At 40.0% G+C, this 22,764-nt stretch overlaps 1 protein-coding gene across 11 annotated transcripts in view; it reads left to right on the forward strand.

Moving 5' to 3' along the window:
- The window catches only part of KMT2A (lysine methyltransferase 2A), a 76,243-nt gene that overhangs the window by 25,471 nt on the left and 28,008 nt on the right, over positions 1 to 22,764 (forward strand). For 4 of the 11 annotated variants that reach the window (XM_049712896.1, XM_049712900.1, XM_049712898.1 and 1 more), the window contains 16 exons: positions 471 to 540; positions 3,732 to 6,385; positions 7,711 to 7,888; positions 8,947 to 9,181; positions 11,048 to 11,112; positions 11,544 to 11,921; positions 12,449 to 12,522; positions 13,500 to 13,631; positions 14,208 to 14,321; positions 17,814 to 17,960; positions 18,386 to 18,481; positions 18,693 to 18,813; positions 19,809 to 19,931; positions 20,356 to 20,540; positions 21,531 to 21,704; positions 22,444 to 22,554. In XM_049712896.1, the coding sequence (XP_049568853.1) occupies positions 471 to 540; positions 3,732 to 6,385; positions 7,711 to 7,888; positions 8,947 to 9,181; positions 11,048 to 11,112; positions 11,544 to 11,921; positions 12,449 to 12,522; positions 13,500 to 13,631; positions 14,208 to 14,321; positions 17,814 to 17,960; positions 18,386 to 18,481; positions 18,693 to 18,813; positions 19,809 to 19,931; positions 20,356 to 20,540; positions 21,531 to 21,704; positions 22,444 to 22,554 (4,857 nt within the window). The remainder of the gene's footprint in view (positions 1 to 470; positions 541 to 3,731; positions 6,386 to 7,710; positions 7,889 to 8,946; positions 9,182 to 11,047; positions 11,113 to 11,543; positions 11,922 to 12,448; positions 12,523 to 13,499; positions 13,632 to 14,207; positions 14,322 to 17,813; positions 17,961 to 18,385; positions 18,482 to 18,692; positions 18,814 to 19,808; positions 19,932 to 20,355; positions 20,541 to 21,530; positions 21,705 to 22,443; positions 22,555 to 22,764) is intronic. The other 7 variants (XM_049712899.1, XM_049712902.1, XM_049712903.1 and 4 more) reach the window with 4 other exon arrangements.

Genomic DNA, 22,764 nt, shown 5'->3' on the forward strand with positions numbered 1-22,764 from the left:
TTAATATTTAGTAGACAGGAGATTATGATATTGTAGATTATTCCTTATGTGTCTATAGACTTAACTACCTGTTGAAAAGGTATTTGTTTTATTGGGGCTGTATATTTCTGCCATTGTACTGATTTGCTTACTTGAATTAAAGTCATTCTTTAATTGTTTTGGGCTGTATCTATAGTTTGAAATTTAGGACTGTCCCCTATGTACTGTGCACCAAAGGTGACTTATCAATGCATTGTTCAATTACTACACAGCTCCTATTGTCTGTAATGAAGCCATATGGCTGGGTCCATTTATTTCAGTATTAAGTTATTTTATAATAATATCCATATGAATGATGATGAGTAATACATAGAGGCTAAATTTTCCAAATTCATTTGTGTCTCCTCTGGGCATTTCTTTGGGATATGTTCAGATTCATGTTTTTTTTGTTGTTTTTTTCCTGATTTTAAAATAATTTTCCTTTGTTATAGGATGAGCAGTTCTTAGGTTTTGGCTCAGATGAAGAAGTCAGAGTACGAAGTCCCACAAGGTCTCCTTCAGGTATGGCCAGTTAAATGCATGGCATCTTTACGTTTTGTTTGTTAAGAGACTGTGACTTCCCCTTGCCTTCTTTGCATGTAAAGGGTGGTCTTAAATACTGGGGTTTTTTGGGTGCATCCTTCCCTTTCCCTCACACTAAGTAGGAAATGGCTTATGAGCTAGACCTCTTTAAGGGACTTCTCTGTCAGGCCGCTTTTGGTTTATCCTTGATAATGCTTCTCTATGGGAACCACCAGAGGCATGGGGGCTGGATTTCCATGGAATGCTTGCAGAACCTGGTAGGCAAATTGAAGGTTACCTACTGAGAGCAGCATCCTCACATTTACACATTTTGAATTGTGTGGCAGTAAATATGACTTTGGAAATAATTTGGCCATTGTTTTTTACAGATGAAATTTGGTCTACTATTGTCAAAGAACTAAAAACAAAATGTTGGCACTGTATGAAACTATTTTATCTGATCCTTGAAAAACTGTGTTAAAATAAAGAAAATAAAAACGACATGGGTATTTCCATTTATTAGCAATATTTGTCATTGTTCTCAATAAGAATATATCTAGAATGTCTTGAAATTCTAGACTTAACAGCAGTTTCCTGCAAGATGATCCTCAGTGGAAATAACATTTAATGGCTTGCAGAATTGTTCTGTATAGGAGAGGGCTATAGATCTTTTGATGAAAAAAACATTCCCCATCTGTGCTGCCATTCTGACTTCTTGTATGGTTGTCTTTGATTTTATGTGCATAGACAGTCTAGTTAAATATGATGTTGTTAGCTGTGCTTTTGGTTCTTGATGTTGACATAGTTTGTGATGTTTGTTAGCATTTGCATTTCATTTGAGTCATCATATATTATATAGTAATCTAACTCAAACACATAAGTTGACAATTTTTCCTTTCCCAAGTGGTGGTGGTATTGCCATTCTAGTTGAGAGGACTTAGCCAGTAGTATTCCAGTATCTGTGCCATTTAGACAGTAGCAATATTCTCTTTAAGATGTGATGAAATCTTAAAACTTCGTATCAGGTGATGTTAGAGATTGTCTGGTCTAACCCTTCATTTATAGATAATAAAATGAGGCCCAGAAAAGACATGATGAGCAGTTTACTTCTGACTGATTTGTGAGTTCTTTGAATGTGTTGTGGATTATGGAAGTTAGCAGAGCAGGACTCTTCTCTATTCTGCTTTTTCTCCCTGTCCACCAAGAGCTTTTTTAAAAAGATGGATAGAAGAGGTTTTCAGAATTAATAAAGGCCTATGAGTAGCCAGCTAGCTTCAAGTCTACCAAGATTGTAAGGAATCTTGTGATGTACTTCTGGGTAGGAGTTTATTTTGTTAATTCACAACCCTTTCTTGATGATTTCCTCAAGTTTTTTTCTTGGCTGTCAGTGTACCTTAAATGTTGTTTTTTGTTTGTTTTTTTAAACCATCTGTGTATACTTTATTAAGAAATGAAACTGTTTCTCTGCTGTCTTCTAGTCCATTACTTTCGTTGTAATTAGTATATATTGAGAACAGATTTGTGAATCTTAATCTATTAAGAGAGGTTTCAAGTTAATTGGTGAGGAAAGCATTTATATTTAGAAAGCTCAACAATAAGACCTTTGTTGATTTCTGTTCTGTTAGAAAGCTGGTTCCATAGTCTAAAATGTTCATCATAATGGCATAAATCTCTTCTGGTGCCTCTTAGGGGAGGTTTTAATCTCAGAAGAATGTTGAGTCATATAAAGCACTGAAAAGTCACGAGAGAAGAGATGATATGATAGAGGAGGCAACTCATAATACATTTAGAAAGTACAGACTATATGTGGTGATCAAGCTGTGGTGTATATAAATCAAATCACTATGTTGTACACCTGGAACTAATGTATTGTATGTCAATTATACTTCAATAACAAAGAATACATCTTTAAAAAGAAAAGAGAGTACAGACTATACAAAGAATTTTAGGGAGTTCCCAGGTGGTCTAGTGGTTAGGATTCCAGGCTTTCACTGCTTTCAGTGCTGGGGCCTGGGTTCAATCCCCGGTCAGGGAACTGAGATCCCGCAAGCTGTGCAGCATGGCCAAAAAAGAAAAACAAAAACAAAAAAAGAGAATTTTAGAAAACAGTGGTTTTTCTGAAGTCTCTTGATAAGCAGCAAATTGAGCTGATTTATAAGTTGGCAAATTCCTTTTATTTAGAATAGAAGAAATCTGATTTAAATTGTCAGTTTGCTCTTGACATCAATTATGGTTAAATCTTTTTTGTAATTTGAGACTAACTAGTTCAAGAACCTGTAGGTAGGGGAATAGATTAATGGACATCTCATGTCATTTCACTGATTAGTTCACCTACCACTGAGTTCAGTGATCTTATTCTGATGTCTCATGAATGAATGTTTTTCTTTTCAGTGAAACTTTTTTTTTTTTTTTTCGGTACGTGGGCCTCTCACTGTTGTGGCCTCTCCCGTTGCGGAGCACAGGCTCTGGACGCGCAGGCTCAGCGGCTATGGCTCACAGGCCCAGCCGCTCCGCGGCATGTGGGATCTTCCCGGACCAGGGCACGAACCCGCGTCCCCTGCATCGGCAGGCGGACTCTCAACCACTGCGCCACCAGGGAAGCCCCAGTGAAACTTTTTAAACTTACTTTGGCAAAGCAGATTGAAAATATAGGAAGCTGAGCTGCCTATAGGAGTTGGTATATTATTGTAGCCTATAGAAGTTGGTATGTTGTTGACTGAAGAGCACCTTGTTCAGATTTATTAAAGCCAAAATTCTGAGTTTAAAAAATGGGATGACTTACTATAAATGTGTTCTCAGATATTAACTCTTGGTGGCTACTATATGGAAAAGCTCATACAGATTTTTTTAAAACACACCTTTTTTTAATTCAGAAAAAACCTTCTTGTTCACCCAAAGTTGTAGGAAAATTAGTTTTATATATTAATTGCTCAGTTGAAAACCTCTTATCATCTTAGTTTTTCTATCAAAAAGGTAGTTAAGTGTTCTTTTAGGTAGGATGTTATTTACTCGATTTCTTTGAGGCAGGTTTTTGGTGAAAAGAAACTAAGCACAATTAAGATGTTTTTTGACTGATTAGACCCAGGTAGAGTTCAGTACAGAATGGCTTGTGCTAAATTATATTCAGCTTAGTTAAGACCTAAACTACAAAGCTAAATATATGCTCTTCATTGTTTAATTTCTATACACAGTTAAAACTAGTCCTCGAAAACCTCGCGGGAGACCTAGAAGTGGCTCTGACCGAAATTCAGCTCTCCTCTCAGACCCATCTGTGTTCTCCCCTCTAAATAAATCAGAGACCAAATCTGGAGATAAGATCAAGAAGAAAGATTCTAAAAGTATAGAAAAGAAGAGAGGAAGACCTCCCACCTTCCCTGGAGTAAAACTCAAAATAACGCATGGAAAGGACATTTCAGAGTTACCAAAGGGAAACAAAGAAGATAGCCTGAAGAAAATGAAACGAACACCTTCTGCTACATTTCAGCAAGCCACAAAGATTAAAAAATTAAGAGCAGGTAAACTCTCTCCTCTCAAGTCAAAGTTTAAGACAGGGAAGCTTCAAATAGGAAGGAAGGGGGTACAGATTGTACGCCGGCGAGGAAGGCCTCCATCAACAGAAAGGATAAAGACCCCTTCAGGTCTCCTCATTAACTCTGAACTGGAAAAGCCCCAGAAGGTCCGGAAAGACAAGGAAGGAACACCTCCACTCACAAAAGAAGATAAGACAGTAGTCAGACAAAGCCCTCGAAGGATTAAGCCGGTTAGGATTATTCCTTCTTCTAAAAGGACAGATGCAACAATTGCTAAGCAGCTCTTGCAGAGGGCAAAAAAGGGGGCTCAAAAGAAAATTGAGAAAGAAGCAGCTCAGCTGCAAGGAAGAAAGGTGAAGACACAGGTCAAAAACATCCGACAGTTCATTATGCCTGTTGTCAGTGCCATCTCCTCGAGGATCATTAAAACTCCTCGGCGGTTCATAGAGGATGAGGATTATGACCCTCCAATTAAAATTGCCCGACTAGAGTCTACACCGAATAGTAGATTCAGTGCCACGTCCTGTGGATCTTCCGAAAAATCAAGTGCAGCTTCTCAGCACTCCTCTCAGATGTCTTCAGACTCCTCCCGGTCCAGTAGCCCCAGTGTTGATACCTCCACAGATTCTCAGGCCTCTGAGGAGATTCAGGTACTTCCTGAAGAGCGGAGCGATACCCCCGAAGTTCACACTCCACTGCCTATTTCCCAGTCCCCAGAAAACGATAGTAATGACAGGAGAAGCAGAAGGTATTCAGTGTCAGAGAGAAGTTTTGGATCTAGAACGACGAAAAAGTTGTCCACCCTACAAAGTGCCCCCCAGCAGCAGACCTCTTCCTCGCCACCTCCACCCCTGCTTACTCCACCGCCCCCGCTGCAGCCAGCCTCCAGTATCTCTGACCACACACCTTGGCTCATGCCTCCAACCATCCCTTTAGCATCACCATTTTTGCCTACTTCTGCCGCTCCCATGCAAGGGAAGCGAAAATCTATTTTGCGAGAACCGACATTTAGGTGGACTTCTTTAAAGCACTCTAGGTCAGAGCCACAGTACTTTTCCTCAGCAAAGTATGCCAAAGAAGGTCTTATTCGCAAACCAATATTTGATAATTTCCGCCCCCCTCCACTGACTCCTGAGGATGTCGGCTTCGCGTCCGGGTTTTCTACATCTGGTACTGCTGCTTCAGCCCGATTGTTTTCGCCACTCCATTCTGGAACAAGGTTTGATATGCACAAAAGGAGCCCTCTTCTGAGAGCTCCACGATTTACTCCAAGTGAGGCTCACTCTAGGATATTTGAGTCTGTAACCTTGCCTAGTAATCGAACTTCTGCTGGAACATCTTCTTCAGGAGTATCTAACAGGAAAAGGAAAAGAAAAGTGTTTAGCCCTATTCGATCGGAACCAAGATCTCCTTCTCACTCCATGAGGACAAGAAGTGGAAGGCTTAGCACTTCTGAGCTGTCACCTCTCACCCCACCGTCTTCTGTCTCTTCCTCGTTAAGCATTTCTGTTAGTCCTCTTGCCACTAGTGCCTTAAACCCAACTTTTACTTTTCCTTCTCACTCCCTGACTCAGTCTGGGGAATCTGCAGAGAAAAACCAGAGACCAAGGAAGCAGACTAGTGCTCCGGCAGAGCCATTTTCGTCCAGTAGTCCCACTCCTCTCTTCCCTTGGTTTACCCCAGGCTCTCAGACTGAGAGAGGGAGAAATAAAGACAAAGCCCCTGAGGAGCTGTCCAAAGAGCGAGATGCTGACAAGAGCGTGGAGAAGGACAAGAGTAGAGAGAGAGACCGGGAGAGAGAGAAAGAGAATAAGCGGGAGTCCAGGAAAGAGAAAAGGAAAAAGGGATCAGAAATTCAGAGTAGCTCTGCTTTGTATCCTGTGGGTAGGGTTTCCAAAGAGAAGGTTGTTGGTGAAGATGTGGCCACTTCATCTTCTGCCAAAAAAGCAACCGGGCGGAAGAAGTCTTCATCACTTGATTCTGGGACTGATATTGCTTCTGTGACTCTTGGGGATACAACAGCTGTCAAAACCAAAATACTTATAAAGAAAGGGAGAGGAAATCTGGAAAAAACCAACTTGGACCTCGGCCCAACTGCCCCATCCCTGGAGAAGGAGAAAACCCTCTGCCTTTCCACTCCTTCATCTAGCACTGTTAAACATTCCACTTCCTCCATAGGCTCCATGTTGGCTCAGGCAGACAAGCTTCCAATGACTGACAAGAGGGTTGCCAGCCTCCTAAAAAAGGCCAAAGCCCAGCTCTGCAAGATTGAGAAGAGTAAGAGTCTTAAACAAACTGACCAGCCCAAAGCACAGGTACTCTTTTCCATCTTGCCCATTAAAATCAACAGTTTCTCGAGCCCCGTCTAGGAGCAAGTTTTAGGCTGAGTGTTTCAGTTAGATCCAGGTATGGGAATCAGGAAAAGATGGTGGCATTCGCAGTGGTCCTTTACGGACGGGTAGGATTTTGGTAGGTAGAAAATGATAGGGGAGAAATTTTTAAGGAGAGGAAACAGTGTAGGGTAGAGATAGAAAAGTATAAAGCATACTTGAGGAACGGGGATAGCTGGACTGGTACGTGTAGGAAAGCGGTGAACCAAGACTGAAAGGTACGTGGGGCCACATTACCCTGAATGCTGAGTTGTTTTGTACTTAATGGGTTTGGTGTGATGGAATCTGTGACTTAATTTTGAAGATGCATTTTTGCAGTCAGATTGTTTTACTGTTGTTTCCTATAGGAAACAGGGACGGGGGGAATCTCTTCCTCTGAGCTGTGAGTGATCAGACCAATAGAAAATAGGTATCTGCAGAATACATATGAGAAGCACTTAGCCTCAAGTTGTGATACAGAAAAGCTGTACAATTCAGTTAGTTAAGATGATGACAAACAGATTTTTGTAAAGAAGAGCTTTTTTTTTTTTTTTTTTTTTTAATTAACAAAGCGAGCTAGGCACTGGTCTTTTCTGAGAAAACCTGCCAATCTTTAGATTGTTTTTAAACATTGTCATGTAGTAGATGCGTGTTTATACCAACGTGTCAAGTTAGGTTAAGATGACCACAAACTTAGGTTTTAATGTTATTCAGCGTAGGGCCACGTTTACATTTAGTAATTCTGCCAGTTGAGAGGTCTAGCGGGAATATGATGAGACTTATTTCCGACACCATTTTGGATGTTTTAGGTTAACCTCCTAGTGGTAGGAGCCGTGGCTCTTTAAAGTGTGAGACATTTCTGTTTGGAGCCGTGGCCTTTTATACTTCCATTTATAGGTTATTTCCCCCTACTTCTCTGTTGATCAGGGAAATATAAGAAATAGTCTGTGGCTCGATAAGCCCAGTTTACACGAGAATGAGCTTCTTGATAATGCAGACTGGCAGCTTGATTTTTTTTTTTGAGGAAAATTTTAAAGAAGTAGTATAATTGGGAATAGAAGCCTAGCTGATTTCTGTTTTTTGATTAGAGTCCTTTTCTGCCAATTTTAGAAGTAGGTGATTTCTATATATTGATGTGGCCTATCAGCTGGGAATAACTAGAGTTGTATGTGTTGAATCTATAAGTTAATCAACTATACCTTGGCTTCATTCAATTATATTTTCAACGCATATGGTTGTTATTGTTTGTTTTTGGCTTGCCTCCTCCTCAGGGTCAAGAAAGTGACTCATCGGAGACCTCTGTGCGAGGACCCCGGATTAAACACGTCTGCAGAAGAGCTGCTGTTGCCCTTGGCCGAAAACGAGCTGTGTTTCCTGATGACATGCCCACCCTGAGTGCCTTACCTTGGGAAGAACGAGAAAAGATTTTGTCTTCCATGGGAAATGATGGTAGGTCGGGGATGTCAACCTTGAGGTCTGAGCAGACACTGGGTTTGTTTGCTGATCATCCTGGGAGTGCCCAGTAGGCTCTTCATAGCATTATATGTTAGGCTGGGTCCTCCAAAAACCAGATGGCGGAGGGTGGGGGGATTAAATGTGTAAGGGTGTTATTAGAGGAAATGCCTGAGAGAGAAAATGGGGAGGGAGTCAGGAAAGGCTGGGAGAGCTGTCAGACTGCTCTGTAAGTCTGACCCTAGTGAAGGAGAGTGGGAAGGAAGGCTGGGCAGAATCTTCCTGGATGCCGTGCAGTGTGAGAAAGCTCGGCAAGGCTGTCAGGGAGCCCTTGAGCAAACATTGACTGTCAGAGGAGTCTCGTGTCTCCCTGGAACAGGCCTACCCTAGTATCCCTGCCACGCTTGTCACTGCCTGAGAGCAACCTCTGTGGTAATTGTGGCCTCTGTACCCCTGGATTTCAGAGCACAGCAGCTGGAGGCCCTGTGGTTTCAGGTCTGTGAGGCACGTTCTCATGGGTGACTGCTCAGATGAAATTTAGAGGTTTAGAGAGTCTTCAGAAGCATTCAATTCATATTCTTTTTTTTTTTTAATGCTTTCTTTACTTTCTTTTTTGTAATCATATTTTCTTTTTTAAAAAACATTAATTATTTTTTGTATTTTGGCCACGCTGCGTGGCTTTCAGGATGTTCCCCAACCAGGGATCGAACCTGGGCCCCTGCAGTGAAAGTGCCAAATCCTAACAACTAGGTCACCAGGGAACTCCCTCAATTCATGTTCTTGACTTTCGGTTACACTGTATTTTGTTTTCATTGTTTGGATTTCTGCTTTCCTTAAGCTGCAAGTTACAGGCATTTTTAAACATTTAATTATTTAAAACAGGCTCTGTGTTCTGCATATGAATATTTTTATTGTAATGAATTTGATTTTTGGAGTCTCAATTAAAACAAGGTTTGAATGTATATACTAACATCAGTAGATTTTGAGAATCTCCCCTCTGCTCCCAGGAAGGAGCCAGATACTCTGTCAGAGCTAATGCCACATTTCTTTAACAGACAAGTCATCGATTGCTGGCTCAGAAGACGCCGAACCTCTTGCTCCGCCCATCAAACCAATTAAACCCGTCACCAGAAACAAGGCGCCGCAGGAACCTCCAGTAAAGAAGGGACGGCGGTCAAGGCGGTGTGGACAGTGTCCCGGCTGCCAGGTGCCTGAGGACTGTGGTGTGTGCACTAACTGCTTGGACAAGCCCAAGTTTGGTGGCCGCAACATAAAGAAGCAGTGCTGCAAGTGAGTGCACATCTCTCTGGGGGGCTGGTCTCAGCCACTGTCCCGCTTGTCACAGAGAAAATGCGCCCGAACGCCCAGTGTGGTTGTACCAAGTCACCTCAAGTTGCAAGATGAGTTGTACGCTTGGATTTTGGGCTGTGCTGGGTTTGGGCTGTGCTTAAATCAGAAATCCTCAGGTGCAGTGCTGTGAATGTTCTGTATCTGCTCAGGTCGGTGTGGTAGCCGTTGGCATATGGCTGTTTAGCACCTGAAACATGGTTGGTGTGACTGAAGAACTCCCTGTAATTTTAAATTCACATAGCCACGTGTGTCTAGAGCTGCCGTATCAGTGCAACTCTGGAGGGTTTCTACTTAATCAGCAATGAGTTTAGGCCTGCTATTTATCAGGTCAACTGAAATTACCTTTATCTTTATGGCATTCAGGAAATATTGGTGACATAAGTCTCTCCACTCGCTAACTCTCAGCATATTTTCATACCTATGAAAGTCTTCCCCCACCCCGCACGCTACTTGCGGAATCTTAGTTCCCCAACCAGGAATCGAACCCGGGCCACAGCAGTGAAAGCGCCGAGTCCTAACCACTGGACCACCAGGGAATTCCCTGGAAGTTTTGATTACTCTAACTTTTTTCCCTTTTTCTAGTCAGTTTGTGGATGCACTTTCTACTCTCTGGGATAATTTGTTTAAAGTGGATCAAGAGAATTGCATAAATAAATTTTGGTGGTTGAGTATCTCATCAAGTGCCTGGCACCAGGAATGGATATTATCCATAGATGTTTGCTGAATGAACGAATAACATGAAAGTGATTTATATAAAACATAATTGGGAGAAATGCTGCATTACTTACTTAAGGGGAGACAGTTTCTAGGAGACACTGAGAAGTTCTGTGCTTTGGTTTAGTCTGGCCTTAAGCAAGAATCTTGTCTCAGTCCCATTAGTGGAAAGAAGTGAGACAATTCACAGAACAGCAAAAAAAATGTACATGATAGCAAGATAAAATGGCACTAAATTTAGGGGTTGCAGTGGATTCAGTTCAATATTAAACTTCAAATTAAGTTTTGAGTTTCAATAAACTGAGGATAGACATATCTCTCAAAGCCCTGAGATAGACCTGTAGCATTGTAGTGGCAGACAAAGGACTCGGGTAATTTTAGTCCATTTTGTATTCAGATTACTATATGAATAATAATCTCATAAGGGAGCAGAACTGATTTGGCTGCGAGAAATAACGATTGATCGTTTTGTGTGTGGCGCTAGTCAGTACTGGGTTGCAAGACATTTGAGTCCCATTTCAAAAATAATTTGATATTTGCTCCTTTTAGATCCTCAAGGTAGGTGAAATTGCTGATCAAAGGATTTAAAGGCTTGAATTTAAATAATGAGCAGTCCTTTTTTCAACTCTCAAAATGAACCTGAGTAAAGGTTCATGGATTCTTTTTTTATTTTTTTAAAATTAATTAATTAATTTATTTTTGGCTGCGTTGGGTCTTTGTTGCTGCGCGCAGGCATTCTCTAGTTGTGGTGAGTGGGGGCTACTCTGTCACGGTGCAGGGGGCTTCTCATTGCAGTGGCTTCTCTTGTTGAGGAGCACAGGCTCTAGGCGCGCGGGCTTCAGTAGTTGTGGCTTGTGGGCTCTAGAGCGCGGGCTCAGTAGTTGTGGTGCTCGGGCTTAGTTGCTCCGCGGCATGTGGGATATTCCCGGACCAGGGCTCTAACGTGTGTCCGCTGCATTGGCAGGTGGGTTCTTAACCACTGCGCCACCAGGGAAGCCCAAGGTTCATGGATTCTTGCAGACAAATTAATACGTGCTTCAATTGCTTCTCTCCTAAATGAAGTTTACTTTATGGTATCCCTTATTATTCTAGGATGAGAAAATGTCAGAATCTACAATGGATGCCTTCCAAAGCCTACCTTCAGAAGCAAGCAAAAGGTAGTGTTGTCAAAAGATCTTCCCCCAAATGCTTCCTGCTTTAATGTCATATAGTTGTGTACATCTAGTGTAAAGAGAATACTAGCCTTTTTTCAAGTACTGCTGTTTCCCAGGGAGCTGTTGGTTGTTGAAGCTGGGTGATAGGTACATGAGTGTTCATTTTACTCTTCCCTTCACCTTGGAGTATGTTTGAATATTTCCATAAGAAAAATTTTTTTAAATTCATACAAAAAATTACATTATATTTCATTTCCTAGAGTAATAAGAGTATACCTGTTTCACTTGCCAACTTGGCATTAACTTTCTTGAGTCTTCCAGTGTCAACTTTAGTTGTAGGAAACTGAGACTAAGATTGTTACATTCCTATACTTATATTTTAAATAAAATTTTCTCACAGAAAAATAATCTTGCATTTCCCCCCCCACCCCCAGCTGTGAAGAAGAAAGAGAAAAAGTCTAAGACCAGTGAAAAGAAAGAGAGCAAAGAGAGCAGTGTTGTGAAGAGCTTGGCGGACTCTAGTCAGAAGTCTACCCCGTCAGCAAGAGAGGATCCCGCCCCCAAGAAAAGCAACAGTGAGCCACCTCCGCGCAAGCCTCCGGAGGACAAGAGTGAGGAAGGGAATGCCTCCATCCCAGGACCTGAGGCCAAACAAGTGGCCACGCCCTCTTCCAGGAAGTCCAGCAAGCAGGTCTCCCAGCCGGCACCAGCCATCCCCCTACAGCCCCCCAGCACAGCACCACCGAGAAAAGAAGTCCCCAAGACCACTCCTAGTGAGCCCAAGAAAAAGCAGCCTCCACCTCCAGAGTCAGGTGAGTGAGGACAGCAGGAAGAGCTGCCGAACCGGAAGTACCAGCCCAGGACACTGACATCTTAAACAGCATTTGGAAACCTGAAATGTATATTGTTAAGTCTTTGGTACAAGAAAACTAGCTCTCTTTTAAATATTTATTTAATTTTTTTTTTGGCTGCGCCGGGTCTTAGTTGTGGCCCAAGGGATCTTTTAGTTGCGGCATGCATGCGGGATCTAGTTCCCTGACTACGGATCAAACCCGGGCCCTCTGCATTGGGAGCGTGGAGTATTAACCACTGGACCACCAGGGAAGTTCCAATTAGCTCTCTTTTAACTGTTATATAATAATAAAGCAATAGAAGCAAAAACCAGTTAAGTTGGAGATACTGTCTTAATTTCCTATTCAAAGCCTAGAGTTTAAATGGTTTTTTGTTTTTTCTAATGCCCCTTTCTTTGCAGGCCAATCAGTGCTAGAGTCATCGTTGCTATTTAGCATTAACTGTCAATTTAGTGGCATCTGACGGCAGTTTATTTTGAATTCTTTAGGTCCAGAGCAAAGCAAGCAGAAAAAAGTGGCTCCTCGCCCCAGTATTCCTGTAAAACAAAAGCCTAAAGAAAAGGTGAGGAAAGATTTGTTTCCCTGCCATTTGTCAAAGATGTGTTCTATTCTGTAGGGAAATAGCCTTATCCTTGACATTTACGTGATTGAGTGAAACTGCATTTCTGCTTCTGTGTAGATGGCAGTGGAATTTCTTAAAATTAGCAAACTTCAGGTTTAGGCTTTAGCTCACTTCCTTTTTTTTTTCTTTTTTTTCCCGTTGTTGTTTTCCCCTTCTTTGTAGCCCCACATGCTTATGCTTATGCTGCAGGCTGATGAGTATAATTTTTTCCCCCTCAACGTCCGTTAGCAGTATTTGTCTATAACAATCGCTCACTATTTTTATTATGTGGAGAGAGAGGTCTTAAAGACTTTTCCAGTTCTTTCTGTGCCCCCATAGTGGTGTGCATGCACGTCCAGGCTGATGCTCTCGAGAGCATCAGCAATGCTGAAAAGAGAGACAAATGCCAGGTTCTTATTAAGTCGTGTTCCAGAGTTACTGTCCAGTTTCAAACTGTGATGATGAAGCATGGTTACATTGGCAAATCTGAAATCATTGACGATCACAGAGCTGGGAAAATTGTTTTGAATCTCATAGGCAGGTTACACAAGTGTGGAGTGATCAGCCCCAGATTTGATGTGTGCAACTCCAAGATCTAGAAAAATGGCAGAATAACCTGCTCCCATCTGGTCAGTGTGGTTTCATTGTACTGACAACCTCAGCTGGCATCGTGGACCACGAGGAAGCAAGATGAAGACACGCAGGAGGGAAAAGCCTGGGATGTGTTTTCTAGGGGTATAAATACATACGTGCCAATAAAATGCTTCAATGGAAAAAAAAAATTCTCCTGAAGATTACTTGTCTGTTTCTCTAGGATACTTATATTGGAAACATGTTTTCCAGATCTATTAAGATTTGTCATTTGCATTATTATCTGTTGCAAGAGTGAAGGCAGGCAGGGTGTGGATTTGTTCTTTATCCATCTTCTATCCCCATAGGAAAAACCACCTGCAGTCAATAAGCAGGAGAATGCAGGCACTTTGAACATCCTCAGCACTCTTTCCAATGGCAATAGTTCAAAGCAAAAAGTCCCAGCAGATGGAGTCCACAGGATCAGAGTGGACTTTAAGGTAAAAGTGTTCAGTGACCATGGAGTATATTGAGTGTTGTGGACTTTAAATCGAGAAAATGATGTTACCAAAGGTGATGAAAGAGAGGAAATTCATTCGGGGGGCGGGGCGGACGAATGAAGCTCTGCCATTAATAGATGGGTTCAGGTGTGTGAGAACTCCGGTCGGTGTTACCAGGTCAGTCTGTGAACTGACTGAAGTACAGAGGCACGGAGCCAGTCCTGCCCATCCTGAGCTGTAAAGTGCTTTTAGATGAGAACAGTATCTGAGGAAGTGCTTCTTTCACATAGGTATTATCAAACCATGATGATCGCTTGAATCAGCAAAACTCTAAGGGAAATTCAATCCCAGTAAATCTTTGCATTGTAGTTAACAGGTGAGCCTTTTAAGAGTTTGTGTCTGAGATTTAAAATTTTTAAAGCGGCAGTTATTTTGAACTCATTGAGATGAAATATTCTCGACATTCTGGTGTCACTCTAATTTTATGCTTTTCGTCCTTATTTTCAATGCAGCGTTTTTTCAGTGCAGCGTTGTGTCGTAAAACTGTCAAAATTATCTTTTCCTCTCTCTCCGCAGGAGGATTGTGAAGCAGAAAATGTGTGGGAGATGGGAGGCTTAGGAATCTTGACCTCTGTTCCTATAACACCCAGGGTGGTTTGCTTTCTCTGTGCCAGTAGTGGGCATGTAGAGGTAAGATATCCTGCTTCTTGGTACCCCAGACAGTATACTGATAGATTATTTTGCTGTGATGAAAGAAATCATTCTATTCTGTTTTGTTGGTATATAGCAGGCACTATATCCTGTTGAAACCTGCAAATGCAATGCTTTGAAGTTTTTTAGAAATTTCAGGAAGGAGTCTGCTTTTTATTAGAGTAGCAGGTTTTTTTTTTAGAGTAGCAGTTATTGAGTGTGAAAAGTTTAATAGTTTCATCTCTTAAATTCACTCATTAGTAGAGTTCTGATTTTTTGCTAGATGTCCAAACATGGAAGAAATAATGTTTTTCTAGAAAAAGAGATATGCTGTTGATAGTTGTTTTATGTTGAATAGCAAAACTTCCTTGTCTATAAAGAACTCTTAGCAATTAATAAGAAAAAGGAAAACACTCAGTAAAAAAAAATAGTCTAAGGGCAGGAGTATATAATTCACAAAACGAGAAGTAAATACATGGTGGGAGGGGAGCGTTAAGCCTTCCGATTACCAAACACTGTAAATTAAAGCATGATAAAAAGGATCAAGTGGAAATGGAGACTTTCTGTTTCTGGAAGTCTAAATTAGTTACAGTCTTTCTGAGAAGATTGTTTGGAAGTATGTATTTATCTTTAAAATGGGTATACCCAGCAATTGCACTCCAGGCATTTATCTTGAGGATATAATTAGATAAATTATATGTGTATGTATGTTTGTATACATGTATGTATATAATAAACCCTTCTATATGTATAAATATTTGTGTATATATAATAAACAGAAGGGTTTATTTCAGTATTTATGATAATAAAAAATTGGAGACAACCCGAAAAGTCATCAATAAGGGGCTGGTACTTCGGTTAAAGTAATTATAGGACATGCGTATAATGGCACGTATGAAGTCCTAAAGATGATAATATAGATTCATATTGACATGGAAAGATGTCCATGACACATCACTGAGTTAAAAGAGCAGGTCACAAAATAGTATGTAAAAAGCATGATCCCATTTTGGTTTGGAAAAATGTTTTTGAAATATATATGTAGAAAGAATTCTGAAGGATGTACACCAAAATCTTAAGAGTGTAGTTGGATTGTAGTTGACTTTTGTTTTTTCTGTATCTTTTTGAGTTTTCCTGCAGTGAGTATGTGCCACCTTTACCATAAGGGGAAAAAAAGGTAGCACAATTTTAACTAGGAAGCAGTAATTTGTCATTCGTACAGTTCTCAATTCCTGAATACCTCCTTAGGTTATTATTTGTCACATATGTATTCTAAGGTCATAAAGAAAACCCAAAGCCAAGTTGTAATCCAGATGTTGAGCAATCATTGAGACTCACTAACTAAGACATTCAGTCCTGCCCACTCGCTATTTTAAATTACACATTAGCAAGTGCAGACAATTAGAGTTCACCAAAACTGCCTCTGTGATTTAGTTCAATGCAAATCCTTTATGTATGCAGATTATATAATCCGATACGCTATTTTTCTTCTACATCTTTAAGCTTTCTAAATAATTTCAAAAGTAAACTATCAGACATAAAGTAATTTTTCTGCAAAATTATATTCACAAATAACCGTATGCTGAAAGTTATATATTAAAGAGTGACTTTTTAAATGAAAATGATACCAGTATATGGATTTTTAAATATGTGAAGAAATAATGGGCAAAAATTAGCAGCTTAAATAGTAATGGGATGAACAATAATTTGGAGGTGTAAGTTTTGTTTTCCTTGGGTTTTTTATTATATGGTTGTATCTTAAATATAGATTTAAGAAATTTAGAAAATATATGACATCATTATATGATAAAGTATATGGAGAAATGCAAAATTGTCATTGTAAACGTTCAGCAGTATTTTTTTAAAAAATTTAGTGATTCAGACATTTAATAAAGGCATTAAAAAATAAATTTAGTGATTCAGACGTTTAATAAAATAAAATAAAGGCATTAAAAAAATAAATTACATTACATTACATTAGCAAAATTATTGCCTGGTATTCGTTAAGGAAATATTTTCTTAGTGCCTGTTACGAACAATATATTGTTCTAAGTGCTGGAGTTGCTTTAGATAGCGTTGAAACTGAGACTGTTCAGTCTATATAAGTGCTAGGGGTCTACTGTACCTCTTTTCCTACATAATCTTAACTTTTGTTACATCCATATACATGTTACCCACAGGAATAACTTATTTTCGTAACACCAGTACTTCAACTTCTGTGTTAAAACAGGTTTTTTTTTTTCCAGAGTATAATTGCTCTAATTTAAATTGCGTAGCTGTGACAGCAATCCCACAGGATTCCTAAAAACTGAAATTAGAAAATGAATAGCCCACTGCCTACATTGCACTCCTAAAGCATAACCAGTGCTTGATGAATTTTCCCTCCATCCAAATTTTTTAAAACTTTTTATGTTGACATGATTTCAGATTTACAGAAAAGCTACAAGAGTGGTACAAAGAATTCCCATAAACCCTTTACCTGGATTCCCCAAGCATTAATTTTTTTTTTTTTTTGGCGGTACGCGGGCCTCTCACTGTTGTGGCCTCTCCCGTTGCGGAGCACAGGCTCCGGACGCGCAGGCTCAGCGGCCGTGGCTCACGGGCCTAGCCGCTCCGGGGCATGTAGGATCTTCCCGGACCGGGACACGAACCCGTGTCCCCTGCATCGGCAGGCGGACTCTCAACCACTGTGCCACCAGGGAAGCCCAATATTTTCTTTTATTGGAGTAAAATTGCTTTAGCGTTAATATTTTTAATTTGCTTTATCCTTTTCTCTTTGTATATGTATTGTACAAAATAAGAAATAAAATATGTACACACATTTTATATGTAGACTTTTTTTTCTTAAAATTTGAGAGCAAGTTGCAGACATATGCCCTTTTACCTCTAAATTTTATACTGTGTATTTCCTAAAACCAAGGACATCCTCTTATATAACCACAATATAATTATCAAAATCAGGAAATTAATGTTGATATATTACAATTATTTAAGTAGACTTTAGTTTTGACCAGTTGTCCCACTGATTCTTTTATGGCAGAAGAAAATTATGAGTCACACTCATTTGAATTTCTGAAAATCTCTTTATCAGTATGAAAATAACTTATTTCTAAAATTAGAGATGGGAAGGACAAACCAGAGCTTACAGTCATTTAGTAGATTATAGAGAGCCTTTAAAGCCATCCCTATTTCCCCTTACCCCACTCTTTTACATTGCCTTAGCTCTTTGTTGATACCTCTTTTATGGCACTTAAGCACATTCTGTGAAATCTTAGATTGTATCTATTTAGTTATTTTATAATTCTACTATTATTACTACTTTAGTCCCCTGAAACTCCCCAGTATTCTCCTTTTTTAACATAGTCATTGCTTAGTGAACATGTTGAATACAGTATGTACACCACTACTCCTAAAGCTCAAAGTAAGCAGATAGGATTTGGTTGATATTTCTACGTGCTATTTGACCGCCTCTGTGTTCCCTTCTTACCCTAGTTTGTGTATTGCCAAGTCTGTTGTGAGCCCTTCCACAAGTTTTGTTTGGAGGAGCACGAGCGCCCTCTGGAGGACCAGCTGGAAAACTGGTGTTGTCGGCGCTGCAAGTTCTGTCATGTTTGTGGAAGGCAGCACCAGGCCACCAAGGTACGACGCTGAGTAATGGGGCCACTTACAGTATTACTCTGTATCTCCATTTCTGCCTTTTAATCTAGGATTTCGTACGCACGTATTTCCTCTGTTGGCTTAGCCTGTTTTTACTGTTTAACTGGGTGTAATCGATTGCCTATTGTTGTGTTTTAATTTAATTTTGGGAGTATAGCAGAAAACGTGGCATTGGATAAGATCCTCAAAATAAACCAAATCTCCTTTATCAGAATGTTCACCACTGAGTGCCTTTGGCAGGACATAAATCCCTATGCCTTGAGAGTAAATAATTTATGAGGAAATTTAAGCCGTCACAGTGATGTGCTGTATTTACTTGATGATAAGTATGAAATGGGGTACTAAGTGACAGGTGTCCAGTGAAGGTGAGGTGATGCCCACCTTTTTGCCTTCTTATTTTCTTACAGCAGCTGCTGGAGTGTAATAAGTGCCGAAACAGCTATCACCCTGAGTGCCTGGGACCAAATTACCCCACCAAACCCACAAAGAAAAAGAAAGTTTGGGTGAGTTTCTCACACAATGGGCAGTTTCAGAGAGAATTGTCATGGGACTGTCAGGCGTGCACAAATTGTAAGAGGGCTATCCTGCTTGAGGAAGAAAAGCCGTCCCAGTAGAGAAGTCAACTCTAGAAATGGATTGCATTTGAGACCTTCTTAAATAAGAAGAGATATTAAAAATAAGAAGTTCCTATTGAATTTCTTTCATGTCTTCCAGATCTGTACCAAGTGTGTTCGCTGCAAGAGCTGTGGATCCACGACTCCCGGCAAAGGGTGGGATGCACAGTGGTCTCACGATTTCTCACTCTGCCATGATTGTGCCAAACTCTTTGCTAAAGGTACCTCAGAAAAGCCAGTTTTGTCAACTTTTAGAGGTTGTACTTAGTGTTTGGGAGGTGAACTGGACACTGCAGTGGAATGAAAAGGTCTCACCATTCTTGTCCAGGATGCCATTTAGACAAATTTCCTAAGTTTCTGGTCTTGCTCTTTTCCTTACACAGAGGCTTAGAGCAACTAGGAAGGTTTTGTTATCTTTGGGGGGATGAATCAAGGAGACTTTTTGTAGTAACTCACCACAAAGAAATGCTCTAAACCAGTATTTCCCAAAGTGAGGTATATATCCATTTGATTGTTTCAGAAATGACTTTAGGTGGTACTGAGTCAAAGATTTGATCTTAATAGTTGTGCTAGAAAAAAATTATAGCCAATACATTAAACTGACTTAGGATGATAACGATATAAAGTTCACTATTGAAGTTATTTAAAATAAGCAAATCAATGTTAAGTCTATTAAATAAAAAATAATAAGAGGTGATACGTGGATAAAACAAATTGATGAAGGGTGTATATTTTTCCGAATTTTAGGAAGCACTGCTCTAAGCTGTAATGTAAAAGCACTAGGAATAAGGGAAAAGTGTAAATTAACTGTGTTTTTTTACTCCCATTACCCTCTCCTCTTTTTTAAAAATTTAAACATTTCTTTGGAATGTTTAAGAGAGAAAGTTCTCTCTTCCATTCTGTTACCTATAACAGAATGTTATCTATAAATATGTTATCTATAAATATTTATGTTATCTATAAAATCTACCTCATGACCTTTAAAAATGGGTCTAAAGAAGAGAACTAGTGGCATATTCTGAGAGCTCAGAATAATCTTGACACTTTACAGATGTGTAAACATTCCATGGTAGATGCATGCTGGCATTTGTAAGTAGTTTCAGAAGCAGAATATGGTGGCTGGCATTTTACATCACATTGGCATATGTGGGTCAAGGGCTTTAGAGGCGTTGGTATGTGAACCAAAGCTCTGCTGAAAACTTTGCTTTGCTTTCAGGAAACTTCTGCCCTCTCTGTGATAAGTGTTATGATGATGATGACTACGAGAGTAAGATGATGCAGTGTGGGAAATGTGATCGATGGGTCCATTCCAAATGTGAGAATCTTTCAGGTACAGAAGGTTGGAGTCTTTTTATTACAGTTTCCTTCTTTCTTGGTACAGCTGCATTTACAGCCCCCAAAGTACTATAAACATAAAATTATGGTAGTGTTGTTACTTGAAGTCTTTTTAAATTTATTTTTTAGTCTCTAAAATAAGAACATTGTGTTAAATTTGTGCTCATTTATCTTGAACACATTCTTTAAGATATTTATTCGCTGTCCTTTGTGGACACCATAACCTATTGATTCTCCAGTGACTAAATCCTGAGTTAGTGTTAATAACGTCCCTTCCGAGATCAATACGTATGAGTTCTTCAGGGGTGTGAGAGTCTTAATACTGTTCTAACATGCAGCTTGATATTAAGTTCAGTGGAATAGCTTTCTCTTTTCCCTGTCTCCCACTCTTCAGAGCACTTCATCATTGTAGGTTTTTGTTTTCCCAGATGAGATGTATGAGATTCTGTCTAATCTTCCGGAAAGTGTGGCCTACACTTGTGTGAACTGTACTGAGCGGCACCCTGCGGAGTGGCGACTGGCCCTTGAAAAAGAGCTCCAGATCTCTCTGAAGCAAGTACTGACAGCCTTGTTGAACTCTCGGACCACCAGCCACTTGCTGCGCTACCGACAGGTAGGCCCGTGTCTCATTTTGTATTCCGAGTGGTGGTTTGTGCCTAATCATGGGATGTGTGCGTTTTTGTGTGTGTGTGCTTTTCAGTTTATTTTCTTTTGCCTCACTCTTTATTTAGTTTTGTAGAGTTCCTTGTTTTGGCCTTAGACTATTAAGAAAATTTTTAGCACCAAGAGTAAAACCCTTCTCTGGGGTAAGAAGAAGGAAGGGGCCATATCTCTTTCAAAGGTCTTGCTGTTGTAATATGAAATTTGGACTTTGTATTCTGAAGGCCATGGGGAGCCCAATGAAGGACTTTACCCAAAAGAGTAACCTGATCAGAGTTGCTTCTTAGAAAAAAATAAAAAAACAAAAAAATGATTCTGACTGGAGTGAGAGGAAGGATTGGAGATGACTGAGCCTACAGGCAGGAGCCGCGGTTAGGAGGCAATGGTGGTGCTCGAGGCAAGAGGGAGCAGGATGGTGGCCTGATCTGCGAGGGTGGTAGTGGGGCCAGAGACCCTTCGGCTCCAGGAAAGTTCCAGGGCTCCTCAGGACACGAATTGAAAATCGCTGCTCCTTGTCCATTTAAGTCATGAACTATATACATAAAGTAGTCATTGGGAACACAGGTATAATGTTGGAAGAACCATATGGATAGCTTTAACTCAGAGCTAGGCTGCTGCTTTATCTTTTAACAGAGTCTGTTTTTTGAATAGGAAAATTAGCTGTATCTGTGTCTTACTCAAAAGGAATTGGACAGTTTCTGTTTCTTCATACTAGGTTGGGAGTTATCAAGCAAAGCTCCTCAGTGATCCTAGCCAAGCTATTAGATAGCCAGCTCGTTTTAACTTTCCTTTTCTAGTATTTGAGAAATCTCTGATTATTTTCAAGTTCTTTAGGTTTTATAATACGCATCATTCAGTACCATCTTTATTCATTTTAGTAGAATCTACATAGGTGCCTCATTTTCAGTGTTAGATAAAAGAAACATATCTTTCCTGACGACAGGCTGCCAAACCTCCGGACTTAAATCCTGAGACAGAGGAGAGTATACCTTCCCGCAGCTCCCCAGAAGGGCCTGATCCACCAGTGCTTACTGAGGTCAGCAAACAGGAAGATCAGCAGCCTTTAGATCTGGAAGGAGTCAAGAGGAAAATGGACCAAGGGAACTACACGTCTGTGGTATGTCTATACAGCAAACTACCCAAATTTCCAGCTCCAGTTTAGCTTCCTTGGGTCTTTTGGGGGATGAGGCTGGGTGTTAGCATTAAAGGATGGTTTGTATTGTATTTAGAAATGTCATGTGGTTTTAAATACCTAAAAATATGTGAGTCATTTTAGTTCTGTGTTTTGGAAGATGGGTTATGATAGGGAAGGTAGTGTCTTTTTATTTGGCTTTCACCTGAGTTCTTCAAAAATTATTTTTATATTAAAATTATTTTTATATTAATACTGTTTATGGAAAATTACTAATGTGCAATTAATTGGTTTGCCCCTTTTGAGATCACATCTGAATAATATGTCTTTTTATAATGGATGTTCATTTCTAGATAGATGCCTTTTAATTTTATGATTTTAAGGAAGTGTAGGAAATGATCATCTGTTATCTCATGGTCCGTGTTTGCTATTCAGTTGTTTATTCATTTTAGTCTAAGTAAAAAATCGTGGCCCTGTTTGGTAACTTACCAGGATACAGCTAATTTATCTGCATTCTTACCTTATTAGCCTGGCATGTCTTGACTGCCACAAGTTAATTATGAACTGAATCCCAAAGGCCTCCACTGAAGAGAAATTGCACTGTATTAAAATGGGGTGTCCGTTTTCTATTGGTTCTCTGTGCTGGATGATTTAGGAGGGAAGAGGAAGTGGTTTTGAGAGCACACTGTTCTATGAATGATTAATGCTTTGTTTTTGTATACAGTTGGAGTTCAGTGATGATATCGTGAAGATCATTCAAGCAGCCATTAACTCAGATGGAGGGCAGCCAGAGATTAAAAAAGCCAACAGCATGGTCAAGTCCTTCTTTATTCGGGTGAATGATATTAATACTTCATGTCATTGATGCTTAATCCGTGGGTTGTTACCACATGAACAGAACAGACTTGTTCTCATCTATGTTTTGCTTTGTCATGTGTATAAATCATTTTTCGTTTAATTCGTTCCTCTGATTCTTTGGGAGGAGATTAGTGAGGTTCCAGAGTGGATGGATCTTTCCTTTGGTGGCCTGAAATCATCCTCATAT

This window comes from Orcinus orca, chromosome 8 (assembly GCF_937001465.1).
Source record: "Orcinus orca chromosome 8, mOrcOrc1.1, whole genome shotgun sequence".
NCBI classification, from domain to species: Eukaryota; Metazoa; Chordata; class Mammalia; order Artiodactyla; family Delphinidae; genus Orcinus; species Orcinus orca.